The sequence below is a fragment of the Lingula anatina genome, chromosome 2 (assembly GCF_051362555.1).
Source record: "Lingula anatina isolate TDL-2025a chromosome 2, LinAna3.0, whole genome shotgun sequence".
In the NCBI taxonomy this organism is placed as follows: Eukaryota; Metazoa; Brachiopoda; class Lingulata; order Lingulida; family Lingulidae; genus Lingula; species Lingula anatina.
Genome location: NC_141768.1, coordinates 16285412 through 16309322, shown reverse-complemented (window position 1 = coordinate 16309322; position 23911 = coordinate 16285412). Strand labels below are relative to the sequence as shown.

The following is a 23911-nucleotide window of genomic DNA, read 5'->3' as shown; positions in this document are numbered from 1 at the left end:
ATAATTGTTTTGTTTTTTTTTTTAATTATTATTATCAACGTTGATAATTATATAAATAAAGAAAAATGGAAGAGAGACAATGTTTTTAAGTCTGCCAAAAACCCTCGGCAACCTGTGTCAGATAAACAAACCCATTAACTTACCACTGAAGCATAAACAGACGGTTTTGTTACATTCCTTGTGCATAATTTTATTGCGAAAGACATAACAAATGTCACATCGTGGATTCCCTTCTGTTTGACCTCTATGACGTCAAAGGGCAGTGTGACCCGTATGTAGGTCATAGGGATTCCCCCATGTGCGCGTGGATGCTGAAAAGCTAAACTTGCACCTGTTTGCTAATTTGACTCGGTTCTGCCAAAATGGGAAGGCTAGGAAAACTACAAAAGAGCAAGAAGCACAAGAAGATTAAAGCAATTGATCCATTTTATGTTGGAAAGAGGGGGAAAGACAGGTATACAGAATTTGAAAGGTGCATCATGGATTTAATGGCTGCAAAATGCAAATTGTCGATTTCAGAGATAGAGATTTTCAATGCTTTATTTTATGATATCTAAGCTTATATGCATATTGTTTTGCATATCATAATCCAAAAGCCTACTTGGAAAAACACCTTACACCAACTTCTACGATCCAAGATCCCCATTTGTATTATTGCCTCTAATTAAAAGTGACTAATAAACATGCAATTGTTTTATCATTTTATTTTTAGTAAAATATCACAAAAGATATCATATAGTTTTCACACTGCAGCTAAAAGTTCATTTTACATTTAGTGAGTATTGATACTATCATTATTATACACTTTGACTGAGTTTAATTTGTTTCCAACAAGGGAGGTGAAACCTGTAAATTCCAAACCTGTCAACTTTGAAGAACAAGAAATGCCAAGGAAGGTTGTTGAATTAATGGAGTTTAAGCTGCTACCAGTGAACAGAAAGAAAAGTAAGAACATGACCACTCTTTCAACCATCCTCTTGACTTGCATGCACATACCCACACATGAAAAGTCAATAAGGGCAGTTCAATAAAATAACTAAGCATAAGAAAGTAGTCAGTTATTCAACCATAGCAAACACCATCACTTAGGAGCAGCTTGTTCACTCTATGGTGCTCAGGATTTCACTAGAATTCTTAAACAATTGTTTCTTTTCATGATCAAGAGAAAAAAAGAGCAGGGATACAAGAGCCAATGATGGAAAAGGGAATGACAAAGCCATTGCCAGCTGTTCCAAAATTTAAACAGAGAAAAGGCGAGAGCGAACATGCATTCTTTAATAGAATGGATAGAGAAACCCAAGAAGTCATCGCAAAAGCACAATTTGAAGACAAATATAAAGTAACTTGTTATTTTTTGTATGCATTACAAGCACCAGCAATGCAATCAAGCTAATTAGGTTTTTAAATAATTGAGATCAAAGTAAAAATAGATGGAAGAGTAAAATATTACATTTCTGGTGTTTAAGTCATTATTTATGTGCTAGTGTATATATGCACACAGGTAATTATTCACTTCCACTACATATTGGTGATGACTTTATAAAGTTTTGAAAAACAAATAAACATTATTCTTTGTGAAAATAATTTTGAAAAAACCAAAAACGACAGCATAATTTAACATTGTAAGATGCCGTTAACCTTAGATATGTTTCTGCAATCTTTCAAATGCTTGCATATTTAGAATTGCACATGGATTTGTATATCCCCCACTGTGTATGCTTTAATCTTCAGGTGGATCTTAATGCCATTGAAAAAGGAGAAGTTAAAGTCAAGAAGAAAAAGAAAAAAATAAGTGAAAGAAAAAGGGAGTGAGTACAAAAATTTCTTTTGAAACCAAAAATTAATTTCAGATTCAATTTAGAGTAAATTTTATTGTAAAGGGATAACAACCTTTTTTAGAAATTTATGAATCGAATTTTTACAAATTTTGACTTTTCAAAGTGAGTGATGAAGTCACATTTTTTAATTTTATATTATTTGTTTTTTTATCAATTTTTCCTATTTTAATCAATTTTTTACTGGCCTTTTTTATTCCTTATTCAAGTTGCACTGTAAAGTCTACAGACAAAATTTGGATTATAGGCTTAAAACAACAACAACAATAATAATAATAATAGTAATGTTATTATTACTATTATTATGCTAACTTTGTGGAAAATTTTACACAAATTCTTGTTCAGGAGGCAGAAGGAAAGAAAAGTCAAACAGAAAATACAGAAGACAAATAAAGTTGAAAAAAAGGCAACAGGCTTTGAAAAACTGGAGGGTAAGAGTATTGCATAAAACAGGAGTTTATCTAATTTAAATGTGTTACATGAGATGTTTACTTTTGATCTTTTGTTTACTTAAATCTTTATAATATTTTGATTTGGATCCAATATTTGACCTCTTAATGAGTTTTTATCATGATTATTGTTATCAAATTTTGTAGGTGATCCAATGTTAATTTGAGGATTATATTTGTTTTTATTATAATATTATTATTATTATTATTATTATTATTATTATTATTATTATAGTGATTATTATTTTTTTTATTGAATTTAGATAATGTGAAATTTGGCGAAGTAGCCATGGAGCCCCCAACATTGACAGCAAAACCCAAGCAAGCTTCTGACATTGCCAAGGTTGGTGTTTCTATTATATCCATTTTGTCTCCATGTAAACAATACTAATGAAATACATTTTGTAGGTAAAGGCAGTTAATATATCTAGAAGCTTGATAATTGGGATTTTTGTGCATAATATATTGATTTTCAGATCTTCGTAAGGCCTGATGTGCTTGGTGCTTAGCGTCTGAATTAAAATATTAGACAAGTGTTAACCAATACTCTCAATCTCTGGATATATTTGTGCATGTATAGGTTTATGTGTGGGGTATGCACAAAGTACATTTTTGTTTCTATAAATTCTTTGCCACAAAATAAAAAAGAAAATCGTGGTTATGTAGAAATTGTCTTCCTACAACTGAATTCTCAAAAATAATGTCAAAACTACAGCATACATACATATTCTGATTGTTTTGCAATTTTTTTAATGATAGTTTTCTTGATTGATAACATGGAATGCCATGATAACTGGTTGATCGATTCATTTGCTACAATTTTCTCTTTTCAGCCTGGACGAAAATCCTTACTACTGAAAGAAGTTATTCGGGACAATCAGTCTCACAATATTAATAAGTCTGTGTTTGGACCAAAGTCAAGAGAGGTTGGACAAACTGTTAAAAGAAAACATTTATCTTTTGCACAGCAGAGACTCGTAGATGGGGAAAGAGAAAAAGCTATAGAAACATACAGGCTAATGAAAGCCAAGAGGCAAAAAGTTTCTTGACCTTTAGTTTATGTTTGAATTTTATGCATTATATGCGAATAATGAAAAAGGCAGATTGTATTTTTGTATGTAAATATATCAAACTGAATTGGATACATTTCACGATAAAAAAATCATTGGCAATGTTTCATTATTTGCTTTTATTGTATACTTCTCAAATTGATCACATTATGATGTGATTACAAATATCAGTCCACATACAAGTGGTCAAAAAAAATAATAAATGTATGTGAACCATAGCATCCATCATGGAAAAGTAAAACCTTTTTTGTCTAATGAATTTTAACAAAGTAACATGCATCACAACATCTATACTAGTACACATACATATAAATAAAAAAATGAGATCACATGATTTCTTCCAATTCATCATAATGATGGTAAATGAGGTGAAGATTTCTACTGGTACAAAGGTTTTTTGACAGATATTGACACGATCTAGATGTGTCACACATCTTCATCACAAGGTGGTACAACTACCACAAACTTGTGCTACGTCTAAATCATTTCGGAATTACCACAGCTACTGTTGCTCATTATGTGTGCAAAATGTATCATTGTCTGACAAAACCAAAATGGTTTGTCATAAAGAGTTAAATATGTTAGGAGATGTAGGACTGGCCCTCTTTCTGCGATGCTTTATGTTTTCTGTTATTAAATTAGAAAATAATTATGTTTGCAACTGAGCTGGCAATATTTACCTTGAAGGTACATGTATTCTCTAAACATGCGCTATGATCTTTTATGAAGGGAAATTTAGCTTTTGAAAAGAAAGGAATACATCATTCTGCAGGTAATTGAAGCTGCTTTAAGAACAGCAATCAAACCTGAGGTCCACCAAGTCCATAAATATGGTATCTAAAATGGTGCTCAATCTTAATCATTTATGATCTAAACAGCACATTTCTTCAGCATTTTGCAGACTTACAGAATACAGACATGAGCTTTTTCCAAGAAAACGTGGAATTCTGCATTTTTTAATTCAATTTTCAGTCGGCCCCCGGACCCCCTGCTGGTTAGGTGTTGGGTCCCATGATAAATGCTCAGAGGTTTATTTTTTTTTTTGTTTTTTTTTGAAACCTAGGCTCATGTCTGAGAAAATGTAAGGCATTCTTTTTCTCCTAGTAAATATTACTTTGAACTACACATAGTGCAATACCAAAATGCACAGAAAAGCCAGCGTTCAGTTTTGGTGCATCAATACAATGCTGTCTCATTTCATTGACCATTTATTGCATAGAAACATTGCACTCAAATTACTTGATTTAAATAGAAAATAACCTCTGTTTCTTTGATATCACCGGGAACGAAAAGTATACTTGAGATTCCATAATGCTTGCCTTACACGTCCTTCGTAAAATAACCTCACAATTGGAGCCATTGTGTACTAAAATTAGAAAAATAAAAAAGAAAACATGGTCATTCCTTGTCAGGCTTGAAAAGTACTGTATATTAATTCAATAAAATTTACATTTAAGTTTATATCTCTAATATTACTTTAATAGCTATTGCTGAGTAAACATTTAGACAATGTTGCAACATTTATTGGAACATAGAGAGACAATGCAAGCTTATATTATCACATGAAAACAAAAGTACCTGAAAGTCCTGACCTAAAATATAGTCTACTGATTTTATAATAGCATTATTAAGTTTTTAAAAGACAGACACCTGATTCTGCCTTTCCTGGTACATGTGCCCTGAAATTTGGACTGGTGGTGATGATTTTCCTCCACAGAATGGCATATAAAAAGTTATTGTAACAAGTAATCTCAGGGTGAAAGTGTGGCTTCATAGTTTCACAATTTTTTTTTCTCTCACCTGAAACAAGTAACTCCTCCTGTTGCTTAGCAGTTTCCACTCCAGCCTTGTCTGATCATCTTTCTCATATATAAGCAACATTTCTATATGAAGTAGCATCCACGAACCTGAGGTAAAGCTGAAATATTCTGGTGGACTGAAACCAGTGATGACAAGATTGTACTCTATATCACCTGTGGAAGAGAAAGAATGATGGGAAAATTTCTACTGTTACCAGTGATAACTGCTTTGTAATTTACATCATTTGTAAACTATAAAAAAGATGAAATATTCACTACCAACTGTCACTTGCAATTAATGGTGTGCTCACCCCAAGCTGGAAACTGTCCTGTTTCTTTGTACTGTTTTCCAATATCAAGAGGAGAGGGATCATAGGCTTCTATCTTGCCTACTTCTGGAAACCACTGTAATAGAATGATTACAAATAAGATATACAACAAAACTGCACATATGCTCAATAGCCACAGGCTGTTAAGATAAATATGTAATATACAGATCTTGAAAGTATAAAGTGTCAAAATTTTTATTTTTTATGTGCGATCACAGAAAATGGAAAACAATGTAGATGAATGCTCCTTATGCAGCAGCACAGTATTTTTGTTGTCTCCTGTGTAAAGATGATAAAAAAGAAAGTAATTCATTTCTAAAGAGAGGAAGCTTTTTTTTCTTCCTATGTGGCATGTTAGTGAGTCAATCATGTGATCAAGCCCCAGCTAGAAAATACTGTTAATCTGTTTAGAAATTATCTACTCGTTTATCATGTTCACTGTTTTTTCATACTCTAGCTAGAAAAGTGGCTATTATTCATGATATGTAAGAAAAATATGATGGCATGTTTTATTGTAAACACTGTCACAATCATGTTGTACTACATGTAGATGATGCTATGTCATTTAAATCTGATTGAGGTAAAAAACATTTACTTCACATCTACTGAACACTGACTGTACAGTAGGTATCTCGATCAACTATTGGTTGAATGGTGAACAGTGCATTGTTAGTGCTACAGTTCACTTATTATTATATATGCAGACAAATAAATAAAGAAAGAAATAAAAAAAAGAAAAAATCATATTCATATACTTTGCAGCTACCCAGTACATGTACTTTCGTTTGCATGGCAGGTTTGTGTACAGGCCCGTAGCCAGAAGGGGTTCAGGGGGTTCGGAAGAACCACCCCTTTTGCTGGGAAAAGGTCCACTCTGGGTAAAATTTGATCTAGGTACATGAAGTTTTTATGGGAAAAGGTCCACTTTTTCAGAAAAAGAACCCCCCTTTTGAAATTGCTGGCTACGGGCTTGGTGTACATGTCACTGACATGTAGATGTTGAAATGAAGAATTCCTTTTGTACCTGACTGTACTTATCCATGTTAGATATAAAATTAAAAACTGTTGGTCTTCCTGCCTGCAGTACAACTGCCTTATTGAGCAATTCAATGTCACCATCATGTTCCTTTTGATACAGCACTGAGACCAAAATCACCAAGACTGTAACCAAGATGAAATACACCTTCTGGGAAGCCATGTTGACATACCTGTATAAATAGAAATAAAAAAAGGTTATTTATGACGACTAGGTAAATCGAGCCCGTTTCCGTTCTTTGTTTAGGTTTTGGAGCAAGAATATTAAATTCCTAACTTTGTGACTCGTGCTACACTGAGCAAATCTGCAGCCAGTGCCTGTAGCCAGTTAATCAGCTCCGAGTATTAGTATTTAGAGGGAAAGATAAAAAAGCATACTTACCAACACTCTGCTAGTTGTAAAACATTATCTGACAAGATAAAACAAGATTTTATCTAAAATGTGATAATGTTGTATCGATTTCTTGGATACAAGACGCCACTTTCACTTCCGGTTACCAAGACGCTCCAAATTCGAAGAGAACTTGCAAAAAAAAAAAAAAAAAAAAAAAAGATTAATCTACTGCAAATGACACAGCACATTTCAAAAAACGAGCGACGTGGAACTTAAAGTTACGGTTAACCAGTTGTTTAAAATTCATTAGTCAAGCAAGTTCTTACGTGCTGACATCTATTGGCAGTGCTTAAAATGTGCTGCACTAACTTCAATTTTGAGCTAAATCTTGGAAAAAAAAAAAGATTCGTATTATTTGTCCAAGGCTAAACGTTATCCCAGTTCTTTGAAATAATGGGCGATATGATAAACACCAAATGATATTAACAAATAATATAAAAAATCCCAACAAGAATTAACGATAGCCATGCCGAATAACTTAATTCAAACGCACGTTACCCCTGTGAAATGGTTTAAGCGCGTAGACACACAATGACTTTTAATTTCAAAATTGTCAGTATCCCGATATATCAGAATTTACTCCCTCCTAGAAGTTGGATAAAAAGACTCCTAAAGTCCGTCCACCCAAGGAGTTATAACAGAAGGAGATTACACGCGTGGGGGCGGAGCCCGTATTACGGTCTCTCATTGGTCGGAATGAATAGAACCCAGAGAACAATGGATGTCTATCTCTGTTACGCTTAATTACTCTCGTTTAAATCTCGTTTGTTAGTATCTGTGCCTTCGTCTGTTGATTTTTGAGGACAGAAACAGAAACGGAGTCCCAAGTTTCTAAAAAATGAGAGAAATACAGAATTTATATGATAGTACGTTGGACAAGGTTTTCAAAAAACAGGTAAGTGCTTTTAAATGCATAACTACACGAAATATGAAGATAAATTGCAACTTTTATGTCGTAGGGTCTCACTGTGTAAGTGTCCAGCTACACGTTGATCTCGCGAGGTGGTGTGTGGAGAATAAATATTGCACGAAAAATATTTCCCACTCATAACAAGTGCCTATAATTATAGTATCAGATGAAGAAAGTTTGGTCTTTATACAGTTACAATTGTTAAGTAATTTGTGGCAATAGCAAAGAATAAAACTTAGGTGCACTTTCAGTAGCCGAATAACAAGCAGATGCTTAAGCCGCCATCTTGTTAATATTTCGAAAATAAATTACTCCAAAAGACATTTTCCTCCTACTTTTTGAAACTTGTGTCACATGACAGTCATAAAATTTAACTAATTATTATGTGTGCAACACACTTGCTTGAGCAGTATTGTTTATTTTTGCGATTTTACATGTGGTCTAGCTTGGATACGACAATTGACAATTTTCATGAGTTCCGATCAAAAAGCGTTACGCTTGTTACGGCCAAAAGCCTTACCGCTTTTTGTACTTTTCAAATGCAAGATTATAAAAAAATTTGGTGTGTTTAGATTCTTGAACATCTTGGTCGTGGCGTGGTATATATTGCATGGATACTGCTCCAATATTTCTTGAAAAAAATAACCTGATTTGTTCAGAATACCAATTTTTTACTCTAGTGTTATGGGTAAATGTACCATTTTGGCCTTTACCTTTTTCATGTTTAAATCTAAAAAGACTTATCATGACAGTTGGTCATCATTTTTCTTCTCACCATGGTGGGTGGCTTTGGAGTGGTAACTTTGTTGTTAAAGTAAAGTGCTCAGTTTTTTTGACTGGAAAATTTTGCCTCCACCCAGCATTTTCCATCATGGCGGTCTAACAGGAAGTTTGACTTCACAGTGTCTTTGGTATAGTTATTTTTAACTTATTTAGTCTTCTTTTTACATATATATGTTTTAATTCATATTAAACCTTTGAAAAAAGAACACACATGAATACTGGTGCTTCTTAATTTAAAGTCTTAAGGTTTTAAGTTCACCTAGGCTCCACCAATTACTTTACCTGTTATCTCACTGCACATCTCTCTTTGAGTCAAGGTGTGTAAGACACACCTTATTGTGTAAGACACCTCTATAATTAAGGGGTACTTGCTTCTCTACTTAAATTATACTTCACTACTTTGGCATGTTAGGTGGCAAGCTTGGATGTTTCAGTTCATTTTAAGAAAGAAGCTTTGCCTTGGTGGTTACAATAGAATAGAACTCTATTAAGGTTTATTCATTACTTGAAATTAAATATTTCATCTTGTAGTGTTGAAACAGAAATTCTCTCAAAATTGATAATGAATTTGACATGCATATCTTAACACTACTCAAGTTTTTTTTCTATTATAGATATGGGAGAAGGCTGCATTGAATATATGAATTATGGTCAGGCTGGAAAAAATTAAAATATGTCAATGAAAAAAGGAGGTCAGTGTGTCTGGGGTAAGTTACTTTTGTCATAATGCCTAAGATGCATTAAACATTCACTAACAACAGTACCCTTTTTAATTTTTTTTTCAAAATACAACAACCTTGGGCATTTTCCTTTTAGCAACCAGCCTCTCTGAAATCCCCTTTTTGTCCTGTCAGAAGAGTAGGAACCAGGGCGGATTTAAATAATTTCTTGTAATAAGTACAATTTCTTTCAATTTCTTGGGGTTATTAGCTTGTGATCATGAATCTTGATGTTCTATATAAATTTAGTTGTAAAATATCTTTTATGTGGTGAACATTATTTCAGTCAAGTCATAACAAGACATATTAAACTTCACTGCGTAATTCCATAATGTCTACATGGCTACTAGTAGTTCATAATGCTATTATTATGTTTTTTTTTCTAACCTACAGGTTTCTCTCTTTTCTGAGTGGCATGGCATTAGCAAGGCAGAAGAAAAGGCCCTGAAGAAATTCTCACTTGAGTTGTCCTTTTTGGAGAAGAAACTGGATAAGATTGGCCAACAGAGATTGCATTAAATTAATAGTGCTCCTTTATGACATTTTAAAATATTTTCAGTCACCTAACTGACTCTATACATTGCAAAAGTGGACATAAATTTTATGTTACTGTTACGTGGAAAAAAATTCAAAACCTATATATAAATTGTTGAGTGCCATGGTATAACAGTCTACCTGATTGCCAGTGAAATTTCTGTTTCAGTGAAATTTCTTTAAAGCAGTCACTTACTGCTTACTTACCAGTTAATTTTTTCAGCTGTTACATTTTATAAATGTTCTTACTAAGTGTTGTCTTGATCTATAATAACCTTTTGAAAATCCCATGTTTTTTATCCTATTTGTAAGAATTAACCACTTTATCTTCTTGGATTTTTTTTTCATTCGGCCCATTAGATTCTCAGACCTTGCTGGCCTGTAAGTGGAATAGTATCTGGCACAGACTGGTATCAGCAAGTCAGATAAAAAAGAATATAATTATTTCTACTTGCACGGTTGAAAAAAATGCCATCATAGACTGCATAAAACTGGAAAACTGTAGCAACTTAATCATTCTTATGACTTCATTTATTACTGCTTATGTGTAAAATTTTTGTTTTTGTTCTTCTATTGATATAATAAAATGGTTTTACTCACAGATGCTACTTTCATGAGTATAGAGTATAGAGTGCTTGAGTATAGAGTTGACTTAAAAGATATTTTAAGTTAATATAGTAAATAATAGTTTGAAATTCAATATTCTCATCTTTATTTGTTTCACTTTAAAGAGCTCAGTGAATACTAAAATTTCTGATATATTTTGTACATAAATATATTTATGAATGAATAAAAATTATTCTTTATGTATAGCACTGTGCACTTGTTTACCGACAAATATGAACAGATTTTGTACGTGTCAAATAATCCTGAAAAAAAGGGAAATTTCCAAGATAAAGAAATTTATAACGAGTATTCAGTAAACTGACGTGTCGTGGCATTGCCTCAACCTTGGATTAAAATTTTAATTAAATGCATTATAATATTAGAATTATACCGAGTGAGAGAAAAAATACTTTAAGAAATTTAAAACCAGACACAAAGCGTAGGCACTGTCACAATGTATATGTTTATGGGACCCAAGGGCAGGAGGTTCCAAACGTTAATGTATTAATATTATGTCCTTTGGCAGTGAGGACAGACGTTCACTTGAATGTCATTTTCACAAACCACAGTTGGGACGTTTTCTTTTGACTTCTCCTTGGTGATTTTTCACCGGGTTGTGCCATAAAAAAGCCATCTATCACCGACTAAAAAAAGCTCATGGCGACCATCCTCAGTCACCACCTTATAATCGCTTTCTATGATATCGTTCCCTTCCAGCACATCGTCCAAATAATTACCTGTGAAAAAAATCGTCAGCATACAGCGGCGCTTTGACATTACTGATCTCGAATTCTAACGCGAAATAACGCATATGAAATTTATCTCCAAGCTGAGGAGAGCGACGCAGACGAAACCTTGAGACCGGAGGCCCCCCGTAGCTAGCTCCGCCCACCGTAACAGACATCGGACAATAGAGAGGCTTGCGTGTAATCTCCTTCTGTTATAACTCCTTGGTCCACCCAACAGTCCAGTGTTGCAGAGTGAATTGGCCTATATAAATAAAATGTAATTTCATTTCCCAAAACTGAAATAGTAACATCTGACACGCTATTCAGAATTGTCACAGGATATAGTCACGCTCGGCTATCATCTTGATGGGTTAATGACTCTAAAAACCCACAAAAAGACAGGATAACACATTAGTGAACAAGAATTTAAAAAAAAAATAATAATAAAATCGATTAAGTATTTTTTTTCACGCATTTAATTTTTAAAAATCGCCATAAAACGCCATAAATTCGTACACCTGCTATCCATGCGCATGTGAGATTGGATTCAAATACTGGTACAAATAGGTTATCGTCGTTTTCTCACCATCTTGAACAGGTACAGCATTGCACATATTAGAGACAACTGTTTTTTCCGCATATGCGCCTCATTGTGACAGCATACTCTCTGGCCACTGGGTGCACTAGTAGGGGCCCAGCCGGTTACAAATTATTGTACCTCCCATTTTAATTTTATGGACTATTTTAGAAGCCCCTAAGGGTAATGACAGCATTTGTTTAGTATTCGCAGAATCAAGAAGGAAGAGCGGTATGCCTATTTGACATGAAAAGATTGTTCAGTTTTATCCCCAGGCCAGGTTTCTGAAGGATAACAGTCTTTTTTAAAGGCCACTAGGCAGCTGTTTTAAAGATACCCTATTTTGTAAGTTCCTTACACCTTGAATATTGAGAGATGTTAACGGATATATCTGACCTTCCAATATTTTGGGTATTTTTTTAACTATAGGCAATTTTGTTAGATCTTTTTTAGTATATTAAAAGACATAAGCTTGGATATTACGCTTCTGGGCGCATTCCAATTACTAGTGAACAGTTAATTACCACCAATGTAATGGCAGGGAAAGCAGAAAAGGTCGACGGATTAAAACATGAGCTTGTAGATCCGATGAATGTGAAAATCAATTAAAATCTCGTTGTGTTATCAAGCAAGGTAATGCGTAAGGCCACTTCCATAAAAACTCTATTGCGCCTAAACGCGCTGTAAAGACTAATTTTATTGGACGTTCTGATAAGCCCATTAACTGTACGGTAGGAGATTTTTTATTTCAATATAAAATGGAATAAAATTTGAATGAAGGCTAAGGCGTTTCTTTTAAGATATAAATTATCAGTCAGAGAAGTGGGTATAAAACCAAGTTATAGTTCATAAAAATGCCATAAAATATTCTAATTATCTAATTATACTGGCTTTTGGCGAACTGTAAATATTTCACCACATAACAGATTAAAAATAAAACCACCAATTTCAGGGAAAGTAAAATTAGCGATGTATTTATTATTATTTTTTTAATTATTTATTTATTTGTTTAATTATATATATATATATATATATATATATATATATATATATATATATATATATATATATATATATAGAGAGAGAGAGAGAGAGAGAGAGAGAGAGAGAGAGAGAGAGAGAGAGAGAGAGAGAGAGAGAGAGTCTGCAAGTGCTGAACAGTCGATCAGTTCGTGATTGGACGTGAACCAAATGATCCGATGGGGTAATCCAGCGATAGTGAAAATTCGTTTTTATCAATATTGCAACCCAAGCCCCGAAAATGTCAGATGTACATGCATCTTCCGGGATTATGCCTTTGAGCTTTTGTGTCATGATATAGCTATATCAAAGTATATATGCGGGGTACTAGCAGCCGAAATTGTCTTTTTTCCCGTCCTCTCTTTCTCGACACAAATCACTCGTGTTAAATCTATGTGAACACCAAGAGAACACCGATCAATATATACGAGCGGCAGTTAAACAGTTGGTAATATGCGTTTTTAATTTACCTTCCCGACCCCTAGTTATGTCGTTATGCAGCCAGCGCACTTATAAGTCAGGCAGGTGTCTAATCTGCAGTGTCAACTTTGCTGAGCTGGAGCATTTGCAACTCTCTTTATGTTAAGACACGACTTACAGGCAATCTTTGCATTTTCCATTATTCGGCAGTGGTGCGTTTCAAATCATAAAAAAGGGCCGGGGCACGGAATAACTTTAAGCACAAGGTGGGTTACTTGTTCGATATTTTCAAGGACTTAAATTTGTCGATTTTAAGCATATATTTGTTTAAAGTCATTATCTCTAATGCGGCAGTGAAGCCATTGTTACGATGGTGTGACATTCCATCGTCATAGCCACGACCTTGCTCACCAGCCAAAAGAAAGGGACGGGAATGATATAAACCTTGTCTGGACGACAGATAATAATAACAAGAGGTAAAGTATTAAGTTGTATATAGATGCATGTTGCAATGCCAAGATCTACGGCAGATTGCGTGGGAAAATAGCCATATCTTTTTTCCCCATTGCACTGATAGTACCGGGATTGCCTGTATACATCTATGAACATCGCTTGTAAGTTTGAATGGGGCAATAAAGTCCCTTGTATAACGTCTTTATTATCAAGAACTCTCGCTTGAAATATAAAGGAATGTTTTCGGTCGATAATTTCACTGTAATTTCCTGTCAATGGAAGTCAGCAAAAAAGCCAAACGAAGACTGAAAATGTACAAAAAGACATACATTGATAGATGAAATTAATCTTGGTATTTTCAATAAGACACAAATAAAAAAGTTCTAGGAAATTAAATCGGTGCATTTTTCATCATATCTTCAGATAAGCTTAAAGTAGACAAAGTAGCGTATTTTACACAATGTCACAATATATTCCTGATAACCTCTATATCTAGGAGGGCCAGCAGTCCAAGCTGACAGTCTTCCAGTTAGATCGACAGTCTTCCAAAGTTAAATCAGTAATCAAAGCACCATTCTCACCAAATAGAAGCGTCTTTAAAGGACACTTTTATCTTGGAGAAGGCCCGGAGGATCGCCCGAAATCCTCTCAAATCCCCATCCACCTTAAATCCCTGTAGCATCCATATGTAACTTCCCCTCTAAACCTACAACAACAATTTCCCATAAGAAACAGTCATTCCTCAATCAACATAATATTGAAAACTCTCCTTCCCTCGAAATAAGAAGACCAAGACTTCGGCAGAATAAATTTACATACCACGCTAATGAAGTAGGGAATTCAAGTGCGTCAGTTAGCAGTCCAGAACAAGGCGTCTTTTTTTAAATTCTGCTGCCTCATTTTTTGTGGGCCACAGTTGTGAACTTGGTTTTACTTGATTTAAAGTGTTCAGACATTTTTGTTTGTCAGGCTTAAGGTGGATTCTGTTCGTTAATCAGGTATGATGTTTGCATTAGGTCCGTAGACACTGCATCCTAGGTTTACACGGCTCGTGCGCCGTCCTTATCTAAGTGGTTGATGGATATTTAAACAAATCGTAGAATGGTTTTAATAGTGCAATGAATCAGTCAATTAATGAGGTTTCAACACAAGGCATCGAGAAGCAGGCAAGTTTGTGCACTCGGTACTCAGTCAATAAGACAGAAAGGCAGAAAAAAGTGCCAATCAAGAGCTTTATGAGCTCCGAGGATACAAGCGGCACGCGCATACGCACGTAGCAACGGAAAAACGTATTATACAACCAGCTATGGTTTATATACTTTGAAGCAATATGGAATCTGATGGTCTTGTTTTGCCACGAGGTTGAAGCTTTTTTTTTTTTTATAATCGAAACTCGATGCTGTGGTAAGATGTCGTGTGGTTTGCACTGTTTTGTTCACTGAAACGGTAATAGTGCGAGGTGAGCGTTGATGTTCATGGCTTCACACAGCTGTTTCTGAACTTATACATCAGGCAACGCAAGTCCATTTCTCGGGCTTAATGTGCTGTTTGAATACATATCGCCATCTCGAACCTATTACCAGTGCATTTGGACAACTATGTAGCCAGAAATTGTTAGCTGGTACAAGTTTTCAAGTGGTATATTAATACGGAATGTTATCATTATACACGGAAGCACTTTTCTTCCATTTTAAGTGACCCTGGGTAAAGGAAGTCATGTCGAGGGCCTTTTTTTTAAATTTCAGTTTGCTTTTCACTGCCTTCTCGAGCAATCCCTGAAAGTATTGCTTGCAAAGCACTGCAAAGCACGCGCACAGGGTTGTACGTGCACAAACTTAATATAAAATTAAATCCTTAAAAGCATGCGCCGGATTGCTAAAGATGGCTGATTGCAACTGCGCAAATATAATAGTGATGGATTTTCGTGACACTGTATTGTGAAGATGTTTCATATTCATTCATCTGAACAATGACAAATGCTTGTTTTTTATCTTATATTAGATTCTTCACCTATCGCGCTTCAGTCATTCACACATTACAAGGCGCCTATACACGTACGAATTTACGTACGCGCGCGCACAAAAAATAGCAGTCACTGCATGTAAGTAATAATCATAAAACGGTTGTCATATTTGAAACAAGTCAAAAAGTGATGGATGGATGAGGGCAGATTTCCGTAAAGGCTTATTTCAGAAAAGTAGGCTTAATCCATCTTTTTCTTATTGTCAAGGTATGCGAGGCCCTAAGGACGTGAGAAGAAAATTTGCGTCTTGTTCCAGAACAAATTTACACCTGTAAAAGCATCCTGGGGTGTCAGAACAGAAAGCTCTTCTCTTCTCTGCTTTCACGGACGGTTCCAAGAATTCACAGCTTATCCTATCACAGCAAATATCTCGGTGACGTCAGTCCCTGTGAAGGCCGCTTAATGCCGTTTCCGTCGCCCAGCAAGTGTAAACACACAGCGAGCACTGGCTTACATACAGCAACAGGAGAAAAGATGGGGAACGGCGCAAGTGCCTCTCACGTCGTTGTGGAGGGAGAGGCATTGGATATTGTGAAACTTCGGACGCTTTTATCAGAACTAAAACGAGAGTTAAGGCAGAAGGAGGAGCAGATTGAACAATATCAGTATCAGGTGGAGGACTTAACGAAAAGTTTGGCTTTTAAGGAAAATGACGTTCAAAAGCTTGAGAGGGAGATAGACAAATTGCGGTCCGTTTTGGAACTGACAGTCCACAAAGATGGAAAACCCGATATTTTGGCCACAATACAGGAAGACAGCGTCATGGTTGGGCAGGCGACAAGGGGAAAGAAACAGGGAGTCTCTGGCGAAAGCACAAACTTCAGTCGCAGTTCTGTTGCCCTTAAACACTTTGACAAAGATTTCAGGTGAGTAGAATTATTAAAATGCTCTCTCTCTCTCTCTCTTTCCTGTGTTGTCTTTCCAAAGTTTCCTGTGTGCTTCTGCGCCTCACAACCCTATAGCTGTGCATTGGAACATTGTTTTAGCAGATCCATTTGATATCGTTTTATGTCCGTGCCGCGGAGCTTTGTCCTTACTTCTGTGCGAATATCGACAGACGGAACAATGTGCGACTTGAAGGTATTGCGGTCCGCTTCCCTTTTTATTCGAGCTTTATACTGTATGGCCTGCTCAAAAGTAATGTTTTATTTCCATTGCTCAAAAGTAATGTTTTATTTCCATTGCAATGGTTTTTCTGCAGTTCGTCTGTCAAAAACTATGTCTAATATGCAAACAAGAATAATGAGGGAATCAGCGCTCTCAGAAATCTATATTCTTACTCTTAATTGTTATGTTATTATCTCTACAGATAGGTTTGAGTTCACTGAGAGAATGCTGTGCACTGTTCTTTCTATAAAAAGTGATGAAATGAAGGCAAATGGAGGTGTTGCACAACCACGTATATGCCAAAGCCATGCACCCTGCAAATATCCGAAAAATAAATATAAGAGGGGATCAATATGTATGCAGTTCATAGCATGAATAACGCTGTTTGGCAATGGCACAATACTTAGCAAATAAATGGTAGTCAGCTATATAAAATAAAATGCCTTTTTGCATGCACCGCATCTAAAGGTAATAAACCAAACATTGCACAAGGCACTTAGTTGTCCATGTTTTCCACATGCTTTAGGATTGGTCATCTCCATTACTTGACTATCTCGCGTTTATTAAACACTACTTTAGGTGACACGTACATAACAGCATGAGATAATTTGCTTTCAGTTATATGTCAACGTTTTTCTCTATATGGGTGGAAATAATAAAATCCCCTTATAACAATGTCACGACAGGTAGCGATGCAGGTTGACATTTTCTCCTATGTACACAATGTAACTACAATTAGTGCCAACTGTAATTGTACTTTCTCCCAATACCAAGCAAAGACAGTGCGTGTTAAAGTAAATGTATACCGGAAATTTCCCCATAATATAGTTGCTTTCATCTACCTTTAAATAGCGCGTCTAATATAACTCGACACTGGTGACGACGGTAACGAAAGGATTATCGGATATTCCTCTGATAAATGCAATGATGATACACGTATTTAAAATCGGTTTAGCATCTTACTGGCACGTTGAAATTAAATTTACCCTTTGTCAGTCGGGGGAGAACATAGTTATCGAACTGCTGTGAAATAGGGGCGTGTTACCTTGCCAGAACCTATCTAACTTTTCAATATCTTGGCTCACTATCGAGGAGCACGATTTCATTTATTTTGAGTAAGTGGCAAATGAAGCTGCGTTCAAATAAAAATAAATAAATAAATAAATAAATAAATAAATAATAAGACTAATAAGTAAATAAAGTTTAATAGGATATTTGCACTGGATTAAACCCACCGCTTTTTAAACATGATAGAAGGGCCATTTCACGAATCATCTTTTACTCCCATAAGACATCTTGTCAGTTCAATTTATGTTCATGTGAGTTTACTTAAATAGTGCAATTGCCCATTTCTATCTTCTCTTCTTTATTGGGTGCGAAGAGAAAAAATATCTTGCAACGGACCCGTAAGATAAGTTAGAACATTATAAACACGTAATACCCAGATAATTTTCTGCTGAGCAAATCTTCCCTTAAGCCAGATCAGATTTCAGAACAGTGAACTAGTGAACATCAATATATCAATACGTGCTGGTAAAGCGGTGAACTTATCCGTCACCTGTAGAATGTATGTATGTACTCGCGTAAATGCAGTGCGTATCTGCTATCACCTTTTGACAAATGCACGCTATAGGGTACGTGTTTCTGTTAACTCATACCAATCCTGACAATTAAGTATGGGGGATGGCGTGAGCTATGAGCAAACATGTCACCATCTTGTCACCGTCAAATAGCTGGGAGACATAATGTTATTCGGTGATTCAAAATGAAGTTGAAAAGTGTGTGTGTGTGTGTGTGTGTGTGTGTGTGTGTGAGAGAGAGAGAGAGAGAGAGAGAGAGATACGTGGAACGCCACTTGCACCACGAATCAGGAACCCGAACACTCCGTGACCACCTTCGTTATAAATATGACATAAAAAAGTTACATCGTTAACGCTTCTTGCCAATGAATTTCGAAATTAATCGCGACCAGACACCTCGCGCTAATAATATATGAGTTTGCTTCAAGTATTTTAGGCAAATGCAAGATGTCTTAAATGAAAACAGCCAAACTCCATATAATAAAAAAAAACGTCTTAGAGGAACGTTAAAACGCTCATATAAAGTGAATAACGCTTGCAAAATTAGGAAAGCTTTGCTGATGGCAGCGCACGTTAGCATTTTTTACAGCGGTCAACAACCGTTTCATATGTAGGTTAAGGATGCGTCCGGGGAGATTTTAAGACGAGTCCTGTCTACATAAAGGCAGATTTCCCCTAGAGGTCCACCTTAGCGGCCAGTAATGTCAACGCACACTATGCCTCAGTCACATTCAGAATAGCAATTGGAAACGGAGTCGGGAAGTTTTACGAAATTAACAAAATTTTGCACTCAGTTTAGTTATGCGTTAAAAACGATAACGTAAACATTACTGGCATTTCTCACCTTAAAGTAAACCTCATCTGGTGATATGACACCAATAACACGCACCTGTGAGGTTCACCAGACTTTTAAACCTCGGCATAAGAAACGGCTTCAGCAACCAAAGGGACTTCATAAAACACCCTTTTTCAGTTAGTACCATAGTGCAAACTGACATTACCATGTAAATAAAGCTGGCGATTCTTGGCTTGAAATATGTACCTCACCGGTGGCGTGTAATAAACAACACAAGAATTTGGCGGTCAGCATCACTTACGGCTTCACTTTGATGTCTTAGAGTAGTTCTGAGCATGAAACACCCAGAGGAGGGCAGTGACTATTGAGCAACAGTCCTACTGAGATTTCACTGTAGGGAAACCGGTTTTCTTTTCCGTAGTGAAAGCACCAAAGTAAAAATCCATTTGTGCACGCAGTGACGATTCACAAACATACATACATGCACACACACGGGACATTGTTTCCCCTATTCATATGTTTGGTTTCTCACCCATGATAAATGAGTAATATTGCTCTTGGTTATCAGTCCACTGGTTAAAAATATGTAATTTTATAATCGTTGGCGGCCATTTTGAAAACCGGAACAAGCAAGGGAATAGAATTTGGCGCAACTCTTAAGATAAATCCTAGTTTCATATTCATTACATTAAAGCAAATAAAGAAGATGTTTTAGAATGAATTATGGAACACATCTCTTGTTAGGAAACATAGTGTAAAAGCCATGATTTGTGGTGGCCATCTCGAATTTCAGGGTTTTACATCAAAACAGATATAAATGTAAATCAATTACCAAACACAGTCACCGGGGATTTGCTGCAAATACATCAAAATAATGAACATTTCTCAAATTTCCAATTAATTTTCAAAAGGTACGGATAACAAAAGGACGCAAAAAGCAGCAAAATCGGCCGCCAATTTTGGAATTTTTGGATAATCATAATTTAAAGAGCATATACTAATTTTTTTAAACACACGAAAAAGGTTCTTTTCCATTTAGATAGTACATTTGAAATACATGACATTTTCACGGTCTGAAATTTCATCACTGCATTACCATGGCAATGGGTCAGAAAATGACACCCAAAACCAGTTTAAAGGCAAGCAAACAGAAATGACAACCCGGGGTCCACTTAAACAGGAAATAATAGTGGATGAAAGATTCTAATGGGGTGAGGGTTGGTTTCAATTACTGGCCTAATATTGAAATTATCGTATCTCTTCTGCATGTATGGTCGGATATACATGGTCGGGTAGAAGAGGCGCCGTGGCATTGTAAAATGTCAGTGACGTAAGTGTCATTTGAAATGGTTATCGAATTTGCGTTTCAGTGCATCCTTGTCTTCGTTCCTTATTTTAGCTCTATGAAAGAATAAAAGAGGTAATGGATTAATCCAAAGAAATTATCTCCAGAAAGTTTACCGGGCTATCCGAAGCAAACTGCTTAGGGCTTCATTTGCAGGAATCCGAGCCTTTTGTTCAATAAAACGAAAGCTAGTAGCTTCTGATAAACCAAGCGCAGGCACACATATAAGTATTTTAATTTAAAACCCTAACAGACAAAGGTACTACTACCTGGTATAATATTCAGCAGAACAAGAATATTAATTTGCAAATTTAACATCTATCCTAGGTCCAAACAGTTGATAAAGGATGCAATATTGGACAATGACTTCCTAAAAAACCTTGACAAGGCCCAACTGCGAGAGGTGATAGACTGTATGTATGAGAGGACGACGCAGAAGGGACAGTTCATCATCACGGAGGGAGAGGCAGGACAGCACCTGTTCGTTTCCGCGGGTAAGAAAACGGGGTTGGTGTCAGCTTTCCAGTTTCACCGTTTTCACCGTCTACTCAAAAGCAAAATCATGTCTTTGACATTGAAGCAGTGTCTTTCAGGAGGACGGCTAAATTACCCCCCCCCCCCTTATCCCGTAATACCAAAGTGTATGGTTCATGTAAGACTGCCATCGATTTACTTCTATACTTGGTCAACTACTTTACCATACTTTAGACATGTCATGATTGCCTGCTGCACCTGCCAAGAACCACGCTTGTAATTGGCTTGTATTACATGCAGGATATAAATATTCTCAGTTATCTGTCACCAATTAAAATTTACGGGTATTGTGAAACGGAACTTAATCTTCTTCCAGTTATTTGAGGAAATCCCGTGTGCTTGTGAACATGTAACTGCGTGCATAAAATTGCCAAGTGCCATCTTTACCATATCGGCGTAAAACGATAGAAATACTGGTTGTAAAGATTTCTAACACAGCGTATTTGAAACGTGTTGCAGCTATATCAAAATTCAGTAAACTTCAGATTGAGGTTCAGTTTTCATGCATTCTTCGTTGGTTTCAGAGGGGGAATTAAATGTTCTGAAGGATGGACGTTCCCTGGGAACAATGACTGCGGGAAGAGCGTTTGGTGAGCTGGCGATCCTCTACAACTGTACGCGTACGGCGAGCGTCAAAGGTAAGGGTGTGCCGACTTGGTAAGAATTTTATGAAGGCATTTGGGGCGATTTTTGTATGAGGTTAAGTAAGTTGATGTTTGATAGCCTTTCTTTGGCGCTTTAGCACGAAAAATGAGGCGTCAGTACTTTTAAGTTTTTTTTTTACATTTGTCGTACTTAAAATGCCATAAAATATACTATTGAATTAATAAGGTACAAGTTTATATTTTGTTGAAAGAAAAAGTACATGTATCAGGCGCACGTCCAACAGCCGTTTTATGGAGTATTTTGCACTCATTGTTCACCCCTTTGTCTTAAATTTTGTCGCAGAATTAATATCATTTAATATATAATTTTTTTCTATTTAACCCTATATATTTCTTGCCAAACTATAAGTACAAGGCAGACTGTATTATCCATCTTTAAAGAATGAAAGGTAACGCAGTGCTGGACTTTATTGATCGTCTGCAACGTAATAAAACTAAAATGTGTATTATGTGGAAACAGTGATAACATGCTAAATGTTTGTATCTAACATTTCTTTTTTAAGCTTTCCTGTAACAGTGTGGATAAATATGAGCCAAATTAATGATTTTGTTTGAGAAAAGACATTGGTGAATGTTGGTAACAAATTACTAAAAAGTTTTCATAATGCCATACGGGCCATTTTTCGCGACGATCTTTAATTGCAGATTTGTGAAATTTGTTTTCCAGAATAAAACAAGTTTAGAAAAGCAAAGCAGTTTACATCTTTCCTATATATCAAAGATTTGCATACGTAATTACATGTAACAACCCAATACTTACAGTCCATTTTTTTTTCAGCTCTAAGCGACGCTCGACTATGGGTACTGGACAGAAGTGTGTTCCAAGCTATAATGATGAAAACTGGACTACAGCGCCAAGCTGAAAACATCAAATTTCTTCGCAGGTCAGTCTTTATCAAAGACAAAATAAACTATCACCTATTTTCATATAATAGATATTAACCTGACACTCATCCATGTGGTTGAGGCGGCTTTGAGGAAAAGGAAAAAATGGGTAAGATTTTTCTATAAGCTCTGATTACTCGTGATTGGATGAAGACATACTTTGTCCTTATAACCACGGTATGAGCTTTTCCATCTTGGTAAGATGGAAAAATTAAACCCTTTTTTCCATGATGAAATGCCCCACAGTACTAATTTTACAAATGTTCACAACACATTGAGTGCATTTATATGTGCTTTATTATTACCCACAAATTAATTTTCGACAGGGGTAAAACGGCCACATTATGCTATTGCATTCACTCAGAAACATAAAAGTATACCTGCTTGTATCATTAAAATTATGAATTAATAAATAAATAAAAATGTTCACAGATCAAGGATTTGCAAACTATAGGCTAGCACACTTAATTCAACAAACATGCTGATTATCTAATTACTGAATACAGTTGGCACATCTTAATTGCCTGACATAACTGATGTTTAACACTCTCTGCTGCATGCACTCGTTTTTTTTCAGAAATAGGAACGTAGGTGATAGTTGAAATTAAATTAGGTAGTAAGGTCTTTACAACAGATTGTTTAGTCCACAATTACTGCAGTAATTAATTGAAAACAGAACATAAAAATTAAATAATTAGAATCATCTGCCCACCCTCAAACCCCAAGAGGCTCCATGTATATCTGTGATGATAGGTCTGCCAAAACCCTAAGACTGAACTACCTCACTACAATGGTCCAGGAGGAGAAAGCAGAAATTGCTATGTGTAAAACACTAAGAATCAATAGCCCCCGCAGGGACAGCCCAACCCCAGTTGCACTAAAATTCCGAAGAGCCCATGCACATCTCTGATGATAGGTCCATTAATCCCCGAAGATTCAACTTTCTCACTCTAATGGTCTAGAAGGAGTTAGCAGAAATTACAATATGAAAAGAATTTAGAATAATCAACCACACCTAGGGACAGCCCAACCTCCAGTTGCACTAAAATTCCCTGGTGATAGGTCTCTCAGTATCTAAGGTGTGAATTTCCTCACTCTAATGGTCTAGGTTGAAATACCAGAAATTACAATGTCAAAAAATTAGAATCAACGATCCCCCAGGAACAGCCCAAGCCACAGGCGCACAGAAATCCTAAGTGCTCATGCATATCCATGATTACAATATATATAATAATAATGAAGTTTCCTCACTCTTATGGTATTAGAAGAGATGGCAAAAATTACTATGTTAAAAGAATTACGAATCAACCACCAC

General features: G+C 35.8%; 3 protein-coding genes and 1 long non-coding RNA gene across 9 annotated transcripts in view; 3 read left to right on the top strand and 1 right to left on the bottom strand.

Moving 5' to 3' along the window:
- Positions 1-252: 252 nt before the first annotated feature.
- On the top strand, positions 253-3463 carry LOC106156346 (coiled-coil domain-containing protein 137). 2 transcript variants are annotated; one of them, XM_013531558.2, is made up of 7 exons: positions 253-472; positions 836-945; positions 1164-1339; positions 1732-1808; positions 2181-2266; positions 2548-2627; positions 3118-3463. In XM_013531558.2, the coding sequence occupies exons 1-7, from the start codon at positions 363-365 to the stop codon at positions 3331-3333; spliced, it is 855 nt and encodes a 284-aa protein (XP_013387012.1). In that variant the 5' UTR covers positions 253-362; the 3' UTR covers positions 3334-3463. The 2 variants fall into 2 exon arrangements, with proteins under 2 accessions (XP_013387012.1, XP_013387013.1); XM_013531559.2 differs by having other exon boundaries at positions 255-454.
- LOC106156348 (uncharacterized) lies at positions 3455-7046 on the bottom strand. The gene is made up of 5 exons (XM_013531561.2): positions 6900-7046; positions 6507-6690; positions 5465-5558; positions 5155-5327; positions 3455-4720 (listed from the first exon to the last, which is right to left on the bottom strand). The coding sequence occupies exons 2-5, from the start codon at positions 6678-6680 to the stop codon at positions 4631-4633; spliced, it is 531 nt and encodes a 176-aa protein (XP_013387015.1). The 5' UTR covers positions 6681-6690; positions 6900-7046; the 3' UTR covers positions 3455-4630.
- Positions 7047-7547: 501 nt separating this feature from the next.
- On the top strand, positions 7548-10669 carry LOC147763432 (uncharacterized). Of its 2 annotated transcripts, XR_015333269.1 has the most exons (4): positions 7548-7806; positions 9219-9311; positions 9421-9494; positions 9717-10669. It is a non-coding gene; the product is annotated as an uncharacterized LOC147763432 (long non-coding RNA). The 2 variants fall into 2 exon arrangements; XR_015333268.1 differs by lacking the exon at positions 9421-9494 and having other exon boundaries at positions 7565-7806.
- A 2692-nt stretch (positions 10670-13361) lies between these two features.
- Positions 13362-23911, top strand: part of LOC106155341 (cGMP-dependent protein kinase 1) — a 30196-nt gene continuing 19646 nt past the window's right edge. For 2 of the 4 annotated variants that reach the window (XM_087007022.1, XM_087007019.1), the window contains exons 1-5: positions 13516-13684; positions 15892-16550; positions 20840-21006; positions 21571-21684; positions 22490-22595. In XM_087007022.1, the coding sequence (XP_086863148.1) occupies positions 16087-16550; positions 20840-21006; positions 21571-21684; positions 22490-22595 (851 nt within the window). In that variant the 5' untranslated portion in view covers positions 13516-13684; positions 15892-16086. Of the gene's footprint in view, positions 13475-13515; positions 13685-14842; positions 15066-15891; positions 16551-20839; positions 21007-21570; positions 21685-22489; positions 22596-23911 lie in introns of those variants that run through there. The other 2 variants (XM_087007021.1, XM_087007020.1) reach the window with 2 other exon arrangements.